Below are 14910 nucleotides of genomic sequence, written 5' to 3'. Positions count from 1 at the left end.
TTTGAAACAAAGCGTCACAAAGTAGCTGAGCTTGGCCACAAACCTGTAATTCTCCTCTCAGCCTCCCAAGTACTAGAATTACAAGCATGCTCCACCTTGCAGGTTCCTCTTCCTCCCCATTATCCTTCTCCTCTTCTTCCTCCTCCTCCTCATTATATTATTATTATTATTATTATTATTATTATTATTATTATTATTATTATTATTTTGTGATTCCGGGGATGGAATCCAGGGCTTCACACATGCTAGGTAAGTGCTAACCTTCGAGTTGCACACTCACACACTCTTACCACAGTCTATTCACCTGCTGAAGATCCCACCTCCCGACCCCAGCCCCGTGGCCGTCTAATTTCAGCTTGAGTTTTGGGGGGGCAACCAGAGCAGGTGGGGTTTCACAGGGAACCAACCACACAGAGGTGGTTCGGCTATGGCCGGACGGGAGCCCCGGGATGCACATCGCCTACATCAGCTATTCTCACGAGAAGTTCTTCTCTCCTAGAATGGCTTCAAGAAAAACCAGCCGTCCCACACTCGGTAAGTTTGGTGATCTCCGCGATCTCCCCTTAGAAGATTCAAAGGTGGAAGACCTCCGAAGTTTGAAAGTCAGTCGAAGGCTAACCCAGGCGGCGCCCAGTCCAAGCAGATTTCTAAAAAGGAACCAGGCCCTGGGGGAGAAGCACTTGATCTCAGAAGAGAATGCGTTCCCGGGCCGCTGGCCCCGCGGGGCCCTGGGCAGACCGCCTCCCACGGCCTCCAACATGGGAGCCGGCGCCGCGCTCACCAAGCTGGCCCAGATAGAAAGCAGGATCCGGAGCCGGAGGAGCGTGCCCTCCAGTGTGTCTGATGCAGAATCGGACTCGAAGCCCACCGACGACGAGGGTCTTCCGAAGAGAGCAGGCGAGGCCACCTGGCCCAGAACTATGGCTGCTCGCTCTTCACCGAACATTCCCAAGACTTCCCAGAAACGCGCCCAGGAAATCTCCACCTCCCAGAGGGAGGCTCAGACCGGGAAAGGAAGCAGGTTTCTAAAGAAGAAAGGACCGCCCGCTCCCGCTGGGAACAGATCTCCGAGTGCGCCTGTTGGGAAAGAAAAGAAATTTCAAACACCCAGACAGAAAGAACCCGCTAGAAAGCTGTATTCCCCAGACAGCGACGAAGAGGAGATGAAAGAATTGCTGGGAAGCTTGATGGACTCCTCTGGAGAAACGGAAATACGCGGGAATCGGGGATTTATCAGTGCTAAAATCGCTGAGAAAGAACATGAACGTGTGAAGCCGTTCTTGGTAAGGTCTTCGTTTCTTCACCTATTTGCAGTCCTGAGAATTGAACCTAGAGGCCGTCTACCTCTGAGCTATGCTCCCAGGCCTTTTTTTCCTTTTTCTTTTTTGTTTCTGGTGGTACTGGGGTTCCTGGAAACACTTCTACCTCCGGGCTATACTCCCAGACCTATTATATATATATATATATATATATATATATATATATATATTTTTTTTTTTTTTTTTTTTTTTTAATTTGGAAACAGGGTCTCTTAAGCCAGCGCGGCTGGCTTCGAACCTGCGCGATCCTCCTGTCTCCGCCTCCCGAGTGCGGAGATTACAAGTGCGCGCCACCACGCCTGGCCCAGGCCTTTTTTTCCCCCTCGGTACTGGGGATGGAAACCAGGGGCACTCTACCTCCGAGCTACACCCCCAGCCCTATTTTTTATTCATTATTTTGAAACAGGGTCTCACTGAGTTGCAAAGGGCCTTCCTAAGTAGCTGAGGCTGGCTGTGAACCCAGATCCTACTGTCTCAGCCTCCCAAATGCTGGGATTACAAGTCTGCACCACTGCGCCCGGCTTTTTTTTTTTTTTTTTTTTTTTATTTTGAAACAGGATCTCACTGAATTGCGGAGGGCCTAAGTAGCTGAGGCTATCTGCGAACCCAGATCCTCCTGTCTCAGCCTTGTACTGGGATTACAAGCATGTCCCATTTTTTTTTTTTTTTTTTTTTTTGGTGGTACTTGGGGTAGAACCCAGGGGCTTTCTACCTCCAGGTCACACTCCCAGACCTATTTTCTATTTTATTTGAAACAGGGTCTCACTAAGTTGCTGAGAGCCTTACTAAGTAGCTGAGGCTGGCTTCGAACTTGTGCCATCCTCCTGTCTCAGCCTCCCAAGCGTGGGTATTACAAGCGTGCGCCACCACGCCCGGCCAAGCATGTGCCATTTGAAACAGGGTCTAAGTTGCTGAGGCTGGCCTTGAACTTGTGATGGTCCATTCTCAGCCTTTTTGTGTGTGTGTGTGTGGTTCTGAGGATTGAACCCAAGGTGGTTCTACCTCTGAGCTACACCCCCAACACTATTTTGTATTCCTTATTTGAAACAGATCTCACTAAATTGTGGAGGGCCTCACTAAGTGGCTGAGGCTGGCTGCGAACCTGTGATCCTCCTGCCTCAGCCTCCCCACGTCTTGGGATTACAAACCTGTGTCACCAGGCCAGGCTCAGTTTATTCTTTATTTTGAAACAAAGTCTCACTATGTTGCTGAGGGCCTATGGCTGAGGCTGGCGCTGAACCTGTGATCCTCTTATCTCAGCCTCGCAAATACTGAGATTACAGGCGTGTGCCACTGTGCCCAGCCTCCCCAGCGTGTGTGTGTGTGTGTGTGTGTGTGTGTGTGTGTGTGTGTGTGTTGCTTGGAGTGAAACCCAAAGGTCTTCATTCTGGGCTATGCCTCCAGCCCTATTTTATTTTTTATTTGGAAACAGGCTCTCACTGGGTTTCTCAGAGCCTCACCAAGTTACTGAGACTCACTTTGAGCCTGCGAGCCTCCTGTCTCAGCCTTCCAAGTGCTGGGATTACAGGCGTGCGCCACCACGCCCAGCTTTTATTCTTTATTTGGAAACAGGGTCTCACTAAGTTGCTGAGAGCCTCACTAAGTAGCTGAGGCTGGCTTCGAACCGGTGCGATCCTCCTGTCTCAGCCTCCCAAGCGTGGGGATTATGCGTATGTGCAACCATGCCTAGGCTCGGTCAGTTTGCTGGAGCAGCTCACAGATAAGGAGGAAACACATTGGTTTATTATTTATTTTGGAACCCAGGGGCATTCTACCTCTGGGCTACACCCTTAGTCCCCCGTTTTTTTGAAACAGGGTCTCCCTAAATTGCTGAAAGCTTCACAAAGTTTTGCTGAGACTGGCTTCAAACCTGTGATCCTCCTGTCTCAGCCTCCTAAGTACTGGAATTACAGGCATGCACCACCACAATCGGCTCTATTATTGGTTTATTTATTTATTTTTTAAATTTATTTTATTGAAAGTAAATGTTGTACATTTAATCTGTATTTGGTGCCCTCTCTCCCCCCCCTCATATTATTGGTTTATTATAAAGAATGTTTTAAGCCAAGCATGGCTTAAAACCATACTTTGGGAGGCTGAGATGGGAGGATCATGGTTTGGGGACAGCCTCAACTTCTTAGGCTCTCCACAACTCAGTGAGACCCTGTTTAAAACTAAAGAATAAAAAATAGGGGAGGGTGTGTAGCTTGGAGGTCGAATGCTCCTGGGTTCCAGCCCCAGCCCCACAAAAAACACACAAAACAAAAAAAGTCTTGAATTGGAACCGGGCGTGGTGGCGCACGCTTGTCATCCCAGCATTCAGGAGGCTGAGACCCGAGGGTTGTAGTTTGCGGCCAGCCTCAGCTACTTAGTGAGGCCCTTTACAACTCAGTGAGACCCTGTTTGAAAATGAAGAATAAGGCCGGGCGTGGTGGCGCACGCTGGTAATCCCCGAGCTTGGGAGGCTGAGACAGGAGGATCGCGCTGGTTTGGAGCCAGCAGTGCTGGCTTAAGAGACCCTGTTTCCAAATTTAAAAAAAAGTTAAAAATAAAGAATAAAAATTAGGGCTGGGATTGTAGCTCAGAGGCAACACGCCTCTGGGTTCCATCCCCTCAACTGCAAAAAATAAATACAAGTTATGAATTGGGTAATTTCGTGTCTTTTATTTCCACCAAAGTAGGATCAGATCCCAGCGCAGCCCAGCCTCTCTCCGCCCGGCGCGGAACTTCCCAGCTCCAAGCCTTTGCGGACCTGGTGCCCTTCTGCCCCCGGCTCAAGAGCTGGCTCCCCGGCCCCCTACGGGGCCTCCCTTTCCGTCGCAGACACCTTTTCGGAGTCACTGTCCTCGGAGATGGGGTGCATCAGGCTCGCGTCCTCCCCCGGCAGGAGTGAGGCCGGGCCTCCGGATGAGTCTGGCTCCGAAGCCGCCGACAGCCTGGACGGTAAAGCGAGGCCATCGCCCGGGCGGCAGGGAGGCGAGGCCGCCCTGGGCCCTGTGGGGGCCGGGGTGAGGGCCGCACTGCCGAGCACGCATGCTCGCTGAGCCGGCCCCCAAAGGCCCCTCTTCTTTTTTGTTTGGTACCCCAGACTGAACCCAGGGGCATTCTACCTCTTAGCTATACTCCTAGCTCTCTTTTTTATTTTGAAATGGGATTCTTGCTAAATTGCTGAGGCTGGCCTTGAACTTGTGATCTTCCTGTCTCAGCCTCCCAAGTACCGGGGAGCACAGGCGTGTGCTATCATGCCTGGCTTTCCCCAGGGCTCTTGCATCCTGAAGAGTGTTCCTTTAACCTGCCGTTCAGTGAGAACTTAGAAACTTTGGGGCTACATCTCCTGGCCCAGGGGCCCCTCCCCAGCTCTGCTTCTCTCCGCACGGTCCAGCGCTAACACTGCCTGGTGCCGTCCCGCCTTGCAGCAGCGCATTGTGATTCTCGCTTCTCGGTCTGGAATAGGCCCAGGTGACCTACTATCTGTTTAAATAAAGGTTGAAAGCCGGGCGTGGTGGCGCACGCTTGTCATCCCAGCATTTGGGAGGCAGAGACCGGAGGATCGCGGTTCACAGACAGCCTCAGCTACTTAGCGAGGCCCTCTGCAACTCAGTGAGACCCTGTTGTTTCCAAATAAAGAATAAAAAATTGGGCAGGGGGTGTAGTCTGAAGGTCAAATGCCTCTGGGTTCCATCCCCAGACCCACAAAAAAAAAAAAAAGTTGAGAACCAGGTGTGGCGGTGCACGCTTGTAATCAATCCCAGTACTTGAGAGGCTGAGACAGGAGGATCGCAGGTTCGCAGCCAGCCTCAGCAACTTAGTAAGGGCCTGTTTCAAAATAAAGAATACAAAATAGGGCTGGGAATGAAACCTGGAGGTAGAACCCCCTGGGTTCCATTCCCAGTACCACAAAAACAAAACAAAACCCCAAAAAAGGTTTGTAAAAACATATCCACACCCCTTTGGTTACACAAGACTGGCGGCTACTCCTGCAGTCCGGTGGTGACTCCTGTGCAGGGCGATTCCAGGACCCCAGAGACACCAGGGTCCACGGATGCTGAAGTCCCTCTGTCAAATGGGACCGACATACATCCTCCTGTACACTTTATTTTTTGGTCCTGGGGAGAGAATCCAGGGGCACTCTACTGCTGAACTACACCCCGGCCCTTTAAAAATGTTTTTATATTTATTTATTTATTTATTTTTGGTGGTATTGGGGATTGAACCCAGGGCTACACTCCAGACCTATTTTATTTATTTGTTTATTTTTGTGGTACTGGGGATTGAATTCAGAGGCATTCTTTAAGCCATACCCCTAGCCCTATTTTATTTCATTTTGAAACAGGTCTTTCTAGGTTGCTGAAAGGCTCACTAAGTACTGAGGCTGGTCTTGAACCTGCGATCCTCTTGTCTCAGCCTCCTAAGGACTGGGATTATAGGTGTGTGCCACCATGGCCAGTTTATTTTGTATTTTTTGTATTTTATTTTATTTTTTTGTGGTACTGGGGGTGAAACCCAGGGACATTTTACCTCTGAGCTATACCCTCAGCCCTATTTTTTCTTCTTTTTTTCTTCTTCTTTTTTTTGGTGGTACTGGGGTTCCTGGAAGCCCTTCTACCTCCGGGCTACACTCCCAGACCTATTTTTATATTTTTATTTGGAAACAGGGTCTCTTAAGCCAGCGAGGCTGGTTCCGAACCTGCGCGATCCTCCTGTCTCTTCCTCCCAAGCACGGAGATTACAAGCGTGCGCCACCACGCCTAGCCTTTATTCTTTATTTTGAAACAGGGTCTCACTAAGTTGAGGAGGGCCTCCCTAAATAGCTGAGGCTGGCCACAAACCACGGTCCTCCTGTCTCAGCCTCCCAAATGCTGGGATTACAACTGTGAGCCACATGGCCAGCTCTATTTTTTTATTTTGAAACAGGGCCTAAGTTGCTGAAGGCCTTGCTAAATTGTTGAGGCTGTCCTCAAATGTGTGAGCCTCCTATCTCAGCCTCCCAAGTACTGGGATTACAGGTGCCAGCATACCCGACATTATTTATTATTATTATTCATTATTATAATTTATTTATATAATATATAATAATATATTATTATTTATTAATTATAATTTATTATTATTACACTCCCCATCTCAATTTCATTTTTTATTTTGAAACAGTCTTGCTAGGCTGCCGAGAGTCTCATTACTTGCTGAGATTCCTCCAACCTTTGATTCTTCTGTGTCTCCCAAGTACTGGGATTATAGACCAGCACACCTGGCTCTTCCACAGACCTGGAACCAATTCTAGATGATTTATAATACTTACTACAGTGTAAATGTTATTAAATAGTCGTTACTTTGTACTCTTTAGGGACTAGTGACAAGAAAAATGTCAGTGTAGTTTCTTTTTTTTTGGTGGTACTGGGGGTGGAACCCAGAAGCTTTCTACCTCCAGGTTATACTCCCAGACCTATTTTAAATTTTATTGGGAAACAGGGTCTCACTAAGTTGCCGAAGGCCTCGCCAAGTAGCCGAGGCTGGCTTCGAACCTGCACGATCCTCCTGGCTCAGCCTCCCAAGCGCGGGGATTACAAGCGTGCGCCACCACGCCCGACGTCCATGTAGTTTCAATAAAGGTGCCTTTATTCCCTTTTTTAGTGACACTGGAGATAACCCAGGGGCCTTCTACCTTCAGGCTGCACCATCAGACCCATTTTGTGTTCGCAAACAGGGTCTCCCTAAGTTGCTGAGAGCCTTTCTAGGTCGCTGAGGCTGGCTTCGAACCCGTGAACCTCCTGCGTTAGCTTCCCACGTACTGGGATTACAGGCGCGCGCCCCCACGCCCGGCCTCACGCTACTGTTTTAATTACAGATTTTAGAATCAACATTTTATCCCTGGACGATCTGGCTCCATTTGACAGCGAGAGATCCGAGTTGGGGCAGGAAGTAAGTACAATGGAAGCCATTTACTCGGTCCTCTCCAGGTGTGTGTGGTGCCGGGGCTGGAACGCAGGCCTCCCTCATGCTGGGCAGTGCTGACCCAGAAGGCTCACGGGAGGGTCTAGGTCGCAGAGGCTTGTGGCTTTCCGCAAGCCAGTGGTTCTGCCTGGGGCGGTCCTGGCTCGCAGGGTACAGGGGCGACGCCTGGGGACCTTTAAGTTGTTACCCTGGGGCAGGCGGGAGGAGGCCGGGGAGGCTGCTCGGGTCCTGCTGGTACAGGATGGTCCCCAGGCCTGAGCGTGTTCTGGCCTCAAATGTCAAGAATGGAAGCCGGGCGTGGTGGCGCACGCTTGTAATCCCCGCGCTTGGGAGGCTGAGACAGGAGGATCGTGCAGGTTCGCAGCCAGCCTCGGCTACTTGGTGAGGCTCTCAGCCACTTAGTGAGACCCTGTTTCCAAATAAAAATATAAAATAGTTGTGGGAGTATACCCCGGAGGTAAAAAAGCCCCCCCCCCAAATGTCACGAATGCCACAGGTGAAGCCAGACATGGCACAGGCCTGTAATCCCAGCACTTGGGAGGCTGATGATCGAAGGTTCGAGGCCAGCCTCAGCAACTCAGTGAGGCCCTCAGCAACTTAGTGAGATCTTGTCACAAAAATAAAGAAATATAAAGGGCTGGGGCTGTAGCCCTGAGGTAACACACCCCTGGCTTCACTCCCTAGTGCCACACATGCACAGACGTACACACACACACACACACACACACACACACGCGCGCGAACATTTAGTATTTCAGAACAGTGCAGCTTCAGATTCCGTGCAGGTGCTACTTACGGACACCCACATACTCAGGGCGTCTCCCACACAGTTTATTTTTTGTGGTCCTGGGGATTGAACTCAGGGGCATTCTGCCTCTGAGCTAAACTCCCAGCTCTACCTTATTTCATCATTATTATTATTATTATTATTATTATTATTATTATTGTTATTCTATCCCAGCCTCCCAAGTGCTGGAATGGGGATCAGCCCTATTTTATTCTTACATTTGGAAACAGGGCCTCACTAAGTTGCAACCTGCGATCCTCCTGTCTCAGCCTCCCAAGTGCTCGGATGACAAGCGTGCGCCTCCACGCCCGGCTTCCCCCACCTGTTAAGAAGCCTGTGCTAAGCGTCCCTTGGGTTCTGGGCTGGGGTTGGCTTGGTGGTACAGCAAGCCTGGACCATGCATGACACGCTGGTTCTGCCCCCCACGGGCCCCCTCCAAACCCTAGTGGGGGACCAGAGCCCCTCCCCCGGGGGCCTCCAGAGGCAGCCTCACCTTTTGGAAAGACCTTCCAAGTCACTTCTGTGTCCTTCGTCTTAGGAAGGCGCTCAGAGGGAAAGGCCGTGGAGCGGCAGCTGCCCACCGGTCGGACAGAAGGTGCCGAGACGCGCCGGGCCGCGGGGCTCCGGGTCCCAGGGAGAGGCGGCCTCCGTGGCTGGAGGCCCGGGCCTCGGCACCGCGAGCGAGCTCTCCGAGCATCTGAGCGCCAGCTCGGGCGAGTCTTCGGCCAGGACGGCTCCGGGGAGCTTGGCTTACTCCGAGGACTTCGAAAGCTCTTCTGGTCTGACGACGTCGGAGCTGGCGGCTCCTTCCAGGCGGTCTCCGGACAGGACCCTGGCCACTTGCTCAGAATTCTCTTCAAGTCTGCAGACAGACCTTGTCCCCAGGCCACCCCCGGCGAGGAGGAAGCGGGGCGAGGGCGTGACGAGAGTCCTGGTGAAGGAAACGGCCGTGCAGACCCTCGACCCTGCCTTTGCCTACCAGTGGGCCGCGGGTAGGTGTGGCGGCCCCGAGGCCCGGGCGCCTGGGCCTGGGCTCTTGTCGCTAAGTGGCAGGGGTGGGGTGGGGACTCAGCACCCTGCTTCCTCATTTCTCCATGAGGGCCGGTGCCCTGGGTGTTCCCAGCGTCTCCCCAACTCTGAAACCTTAAGAAAGTTCCCAGAAGCTGGGCGTGGTGGCGCACGCTTGTCATCCCAGCATTTGGGAGGCTGAGACAGGAGGATCTCGGTTCACGGACAGCCTCAGCTGCTATTTAGGCCCTTTGCAACTCAGTGAAACCCTGTTTCCAAATAAAGAACAGAAAAAAAGTAGGGCTGGGGGTGTAGCTCGAGGTAGAATGGTCCTGGGTTCCATCCCCAGTACAAAAAAGAAGAGTCCCCAGGCTGACAGGCTGAGGCAGCGGTGTCGGTTCTCACCGTGGGACCCTGGCCAGGTCTGAACACTTAGGCTGCCGTGATGGGGGTGGAGGCCGGGGCTGCTCGCGTGCGGCCTGTGCCCTGTTCCCCTGGAGTGGTGCAGCTGGGCCGGCGTTGGGAGACCACGGCCATGTCCACCCGGGGAGCCGCCTTCGCCCGGCCCTTAGCTGGCTCGGGACTCCAGCCCCAAATGCAGAGACTCACTCAGACTTTGTTTTTTCTTTTTTTCTTTTTTTTCTTTTTGGTGGTACTGGGGTTCCTGGGAGCCCTTGTACCTCGGGCTACAATCCCAGACCTATTTTATACTTTTTTATTTTTGGAAACAGGGTCTCTTAAGCCAGCGAGGCTGGCTTCGAACCTGTACCATCCTCCTGTCTCCGCCTCCCAAGCGCGGGGATGACAAGCGTGCGCCACCACCCCCGGCCCTCACTCAGACTTTGGAACTGGGCATGCGCCAGGCCTCGTGCACGCTGGGCAGGTGCAAATCACCGAGCCACGGCCACGGGGCTGGTTAGTTGGTTTTTCAGTACTGGGGAGGGAACCCAGGGGCATTCTGCCTCTGAGCTGCACCTCCAGCCCTAATTTTTATTCTTTATTTTGAAACAGGGTCCACCGAGTTGCAGAGGGCCTCACTAAGTAGCTGAGGCTGTCCGCGAACCGCGATCCTCCTGTCTCAGCCTCCCAAATGCTGGGATGACAAGCGTGTGCCACCACGCCTGGCTATATTATTTTTTTCTATATTTAAAGGGATGGGCGTGGCTTGGAGGCAGATGCGTCCCAGGCTCATTCCCCACTACCTCTCCGCACACGCGCGCACACACACGCACACACACACACACACACACGCAGGCGTGTGGCCGACACTGAGAGGGGAGGGGTGCACGTGGTTGCCTCGTGTCCTATCCTGGGAGAAGGTGCGTGTTTCACTCACCCCGCCCTTTGTCCCCGAGACAGCGACCGGCATGGCGGCCGTCGGGCCTGCCCTGGGAGGCGCCTACGTGGACCCGGTGCCCATCGCTAGCCATGTGGTCAGCGCGGATGCAGTGGAAGGTAAGGGCGGCGGCGGCCTTGGTGGCCTCCGCGATGGCCTCCGCGTGGGCTCCCGGAGTCCACGGGGCGGAGCATCCTCGAGGTTGATGGGATTCCTGCTGAGGCTGACGGGTGGGGGGGCAGCCACCTTTCGTCGCATCCTCTGCAAAGGCGCACCAGTGACCAACAAAACGGGAGGGAAGACGTAGCTCACCTGGGGGTGAATTGAAGACAGGACGGAAACTGTGGAGAAAACAGGAAGGAGGAGCTGGGCGTGGTGGCTCACACCTGGAATCCCGGTACTTGGGAGGCCGAGGCTAGAGGATTGCAAGTTCGAGGCCAGCCTCAGGAATTTAGCAAGACCCTGTTTCAAAATAAAGAATAAAAAATCGGGCTGTGGTGTAGCTTGGAGGTAAAACCGCCCTGGGTTCAATCCCCAGCACCACACTAAAAACAAAAACGAACCCCCACTAAATCATTTTCATAGTAGTGGAATTTTAATTTTTAATTGCATACAGAGGACTTAAATGACTTTTCTTTTTCTGTGCTGTGGATGGAACCCAGATTCTTAACCACTGAGCACCCCCCTAGGCCATTTTTTTAAATTTGGAATTTTTTTCCCCGAGTTATGTTTTTAGTGCATACTTGTAATCCCAGCTGCTTGGGGGACTGAAGCAGGAAGGTCTCTTGAGCTCAGGAGTTTGAGGTCAGCCTGGGCAGCAAAGTGAGACCAGCTGTTTGCTTTTTTTTTTTTTTTTTTACGGAACTAAGGACTGAACCCGGGGCATTCTACCTCCAGCCCTATATTTTATCCTTTATTTTGAAACAGGGTCTTAGCTGGATGTGGTAGCTCGTGCTTGTAATCCCAGTACTTAGGAGGCTGAGACAAGAGGATCGCGGTTCGCGGCCAGCCTCAGCTACTTAGGTGAGGCTCTTCGCAACTCAGTGAGACCCTGTTTCAAAATAAAGAATAAAAAATCGGGCTGTGGGTGTAGCTCTGAGGTAGAATGCCCCTGGGTTCCATCCCAAGCACCACATTAAAACAAAAACAAAAATACATTTTAAAAATAAAATAGGAACGCTGGGCGTGGTGGCGCACGCTCTTAATCCCAGCATTCGGGAGGCTGAGACAAGACGATCGCGGTGCACGACAGCCTCGGCTACTTAGCGAGGCCCTCTGCAACTCAGTGAGACCCTGTTTCAAAATAAAGAATAAAAAATGGGGCTGGGGATGGAGCTCAGAGGTTGAATGCCTCTGGGTTCCATCCTCAGTCACACACACAACACACTTTTTTTTTGCGGTACTGGGGATGGAAACCAGGGGCGTTGTACCTCCGAGCTACACCCATGATCCTCCGGTCTCTGCCTCCCGAATGCTGGGATTACAAGCATGTGCCACTACTCCCGGCCATACACGGTTTTTGTTTGTTTGGTTTTTTTTTGCGGGTCTGGGGGTGGAACCCAGGGGCATTCGACCTCCAAGCTACAGCCCCTGCCCTATTTTTGATTCTTTATTTTGAAACCGGGTCTCACTGAGTTGCAGAGGGCCTCACTAAGTAGCTGAGGCTGTCCGCGAACCGTGATCCTCTGGTCTCAGCCTCCCAAATGCTGGGATGACAAGCGTGCGCCACCATGCTCGGCCATACGCGTATTTTTGACTTATCAGCAGGTGCTAATTAGTATACAGTAGTCGCAGCATTTGTGGCAGTTCGCCTCCCAGGGGCGGGGCCACAGGCCTTCCTGGGAGCCCGTGGCTGGGAGGCGGAGCTGCAGGTGGGGCCGCGGCTGGGGCGCCGGGGAGCCCCCCACGGGTGACTGACGCGGAGGCGCAGCCCTGACAGCCTACAGCCCGGCCGCGCTGGCGCTCAACGACCTGCTGAAGCAGCAGCTGAGCCTCACCCGGCAGTTCGTGGAGGCCAGCCGCCAGCTGCACGGCGCGCTCCTGCGCTCGCTGGAAGGGGACTCGTTCCGCTACCACACGCTGGAGGAAGCCAAGGAGGTGAGAGAGCGCCGCGGCCGGGGATGGAGATGCGGCGGGAGGCCCGGGGTTCCGTCGTCACCTCTTGTCCCGTGACAGGAGCCTTTAGAGGTGGGGACTGGGACCTGTCTGGGCTCAGCATGGCCCTGCACCAACAGGGACCTCCTGTCTGGGGCGCCTTCTCCCCTGGGAGGGGTCCTATCTCCTTTCAGACCCTCCAGTGCTGCCCAAGAAGATCAGAGATACTGCTGGGGCTTTTTCTGCAAAGCTCCTAAGGCCAAAGCTCACCTCCCCTTTTTCCTCTCTAAAAATTTAATTTTTGCCCGATGACCCCCAAACCCCTGTGTTTAGATGGGTGTGGTAGTATGCCTCTATAATCCCAGGACTTTGGAGGCTCAGATGGGAGGGTCACAGATTTGAGGACAGCTTTGGCAACTTATCTAGACTGTTTCAAAATAAAAAAATAAAGCCGGGCGTGGTGGTGCAGGCTTGCAATCCCAGCATTTGGGAGGCTGAGACGGGAGGATCTCGGTTTGCAAACAATCTCAACTACTTAGTGAGGCCCTTTGCAACCCAGTGAGACCTGTTTCAAAATAAAGAATAAAAAGTAGGGCTGGGAGGCGGGTGTGATGGCGCACGCTTATCCTCCCAGCATTCGGGAAGCTGAGACAGGAGGATTGCAGCTCGTGGCCAGCCTCAGCTACTTAGTGAGGCCCTTTGCAATTGTCAGACCCTGTTTCAAAATAAAGAATAAAAAAATCAGGCTGGGGGTGTAGCTTGGACATAGAATGCCCCTGGGTCCCATCCCTCGTACTGCAAAAAAAAAAAAAAAAAAACAGGGCTGGGATATATCTTGGAGGTAGAATGCCTCTAAGTTCAGTACCAAAAGAAAAAAAAAACCTTATTTTATAAATACCCATTACAAAGACGTTTATATACAGTCTTCCAATAACTCCAAAGATAACTATTACCAAATCAGTATATATATTTTTTCAGATTTTTCCTGTGCAAAGCATGAACTATTTTATATATATTTTGAGTACTGAGGATGGAACCAAGGTCACTCCATCGCTAAACTACACTACCCTGCCTCTGTGTGTGTGTGTGTTATTGGGGATTGAATTCTGGGGCATTCTGTGTTTGAGTTACATCTTCAGCCCATTTTTTTTTTTTTGGAAACAGGATCTCACTAAGTTGCTGAGGCTGGCCTTGAACCTGGGATCCTCCTGTTTTAGCCTAGAATTCCCAAATAGTGGAATTATAAGCATGTGCCACTGCGCCCTGCCACTCCAGCCCATTTTGAGACAGGGCCTCATGGCTTGTCCAGGCTGGCTTTGAACCTGCCGTGTGCTGGCCTCCTCCCATCATGCTCCCGGGTACTCACCCAGCCCACGTCCTGAGCTGCCTGCCCGGAGCCCCGTGCCCTCTTCCTGCAGGAGCCCACCAGGCCCTCCTGTTGCCCGCGGGGTGCTCCCAGCACCAGGCTGGCCGCTGGCTGCGTCACTGTCGGCAGCTTAGCCGCACCATGCCTGTGCGCCTCTCGGTGCCTACCGGGTGGTGACTGCCCCTCTGTCCCCGCCCAGTATATCAGATGCCACCGGCCCACCCCGCTGACCCTGGAGGAAGCCCTGCAGCAGGTGAAGGAGGAGCTGTGAGCACCCGGGAGGCCTGACCCACAGACAGGAGCATCCTGCACTGGGCTGGCCATGCGGTGGAGCAAACCCCAGCTCTGGCGCTGAGCCAGGGAACTGACCTCTCCTGGCCGAGGCTGCCGCCATGACCAGAGCCCGGCAGAGCTGTCACTGCTCACAGCTGGACGAGCCAGCAGATGAAGCCCCTGCGCGGGGGACTCTGCAAGACAGCAGGCGGGGCGGAGCCGCTCGGCCTCAGAAGCCGCTCACCCGGCTTGCTTCTCGACGCAAGTGGAGGAAGCGGTCTTTTAAAAAAAGGCTTTATTTGAAGGCAAAACAGTAAAATCCACAAGGAATTGTTAACAGCACGTGTTTATGTTTTATCCTGACTCAGACACATCTGAACAAGTCACAGCTACGAGAAATCTAGAACAAAACCAAATATTGTCACATGGGTTGGAAAATTGTGGACGGGACTCTATCTTTTTGAAAAAATTTCCCATGTGTTTTTGTACAAATCCATGGCAGCACTCCGCAGGCCGACACTGGGCAGGCGTGGCAGACCCAGTGACTCCGGGGAGCTGGCTGCCTGGGGGGGGGCCCTGCACCCCTGAGGACGCCTCAGACCCCGATGGAGCCTCGACCCCAGGCAACAGCAACTGGCCACCGCGAGAGGGGCGCAAGCGGGCACCTGTGACCGGGCCAGCGCTTCCCGGGGCGGGGCCGAGACCTCACTGGGGATCGCTCTAGATCGGTACTTTTCCCTAAAACTAAACCCATCGGAGTGGAAAAGAAAACCTT

General features: G+C 52.8%; 1 protein-coding gene across 1 annotated transcript; it reads left to right on the top strand.

Annotated features, from left to right (window-relative positions):
* Positions 1-449: 449 nt before the first annotated feature.
* On the top strand, positions 450-14133 carry LOC308276760 (uncharacterized protein C19orf44; the record flags this gene model as incomplete). The annotated part of the gene is made up of 7 exons (XM_080715592.1): positions 450-1266; positions 4143-4262; positions 7165-7238; positions 8597-9050; positions 10426-10521; positions 12333-12499; positions 14062-14133. The coding sequence occupies 7 exons, from the start codon at positions 450-452 to the stop codon at positions 14131-14133; spliced, it is 1800 nt and encodes a 599-aa protein (XP_080571718.1).
* Between the last annotated feature and the right edge of the window lie 777 nt (positions 14134-14910).

This window comes from Muscardinus avellanarius, assembly GCF_963383645.1.
Source record: "Muscardinus avellanarius genome assembly, chromosome: 18".
Classification (NCBI taxonomy): Eukaryota; Metazoa; Chordata; class Mammalia; order Rodentia; family Gliridae; genus Muscardinus; species Muscardinus avellanarius.
The sequence above is the reverse complement of the archived record's forward strand: the minus strand, read 5'-3'. Positions and strand labels throughout refer to the sequence as shown.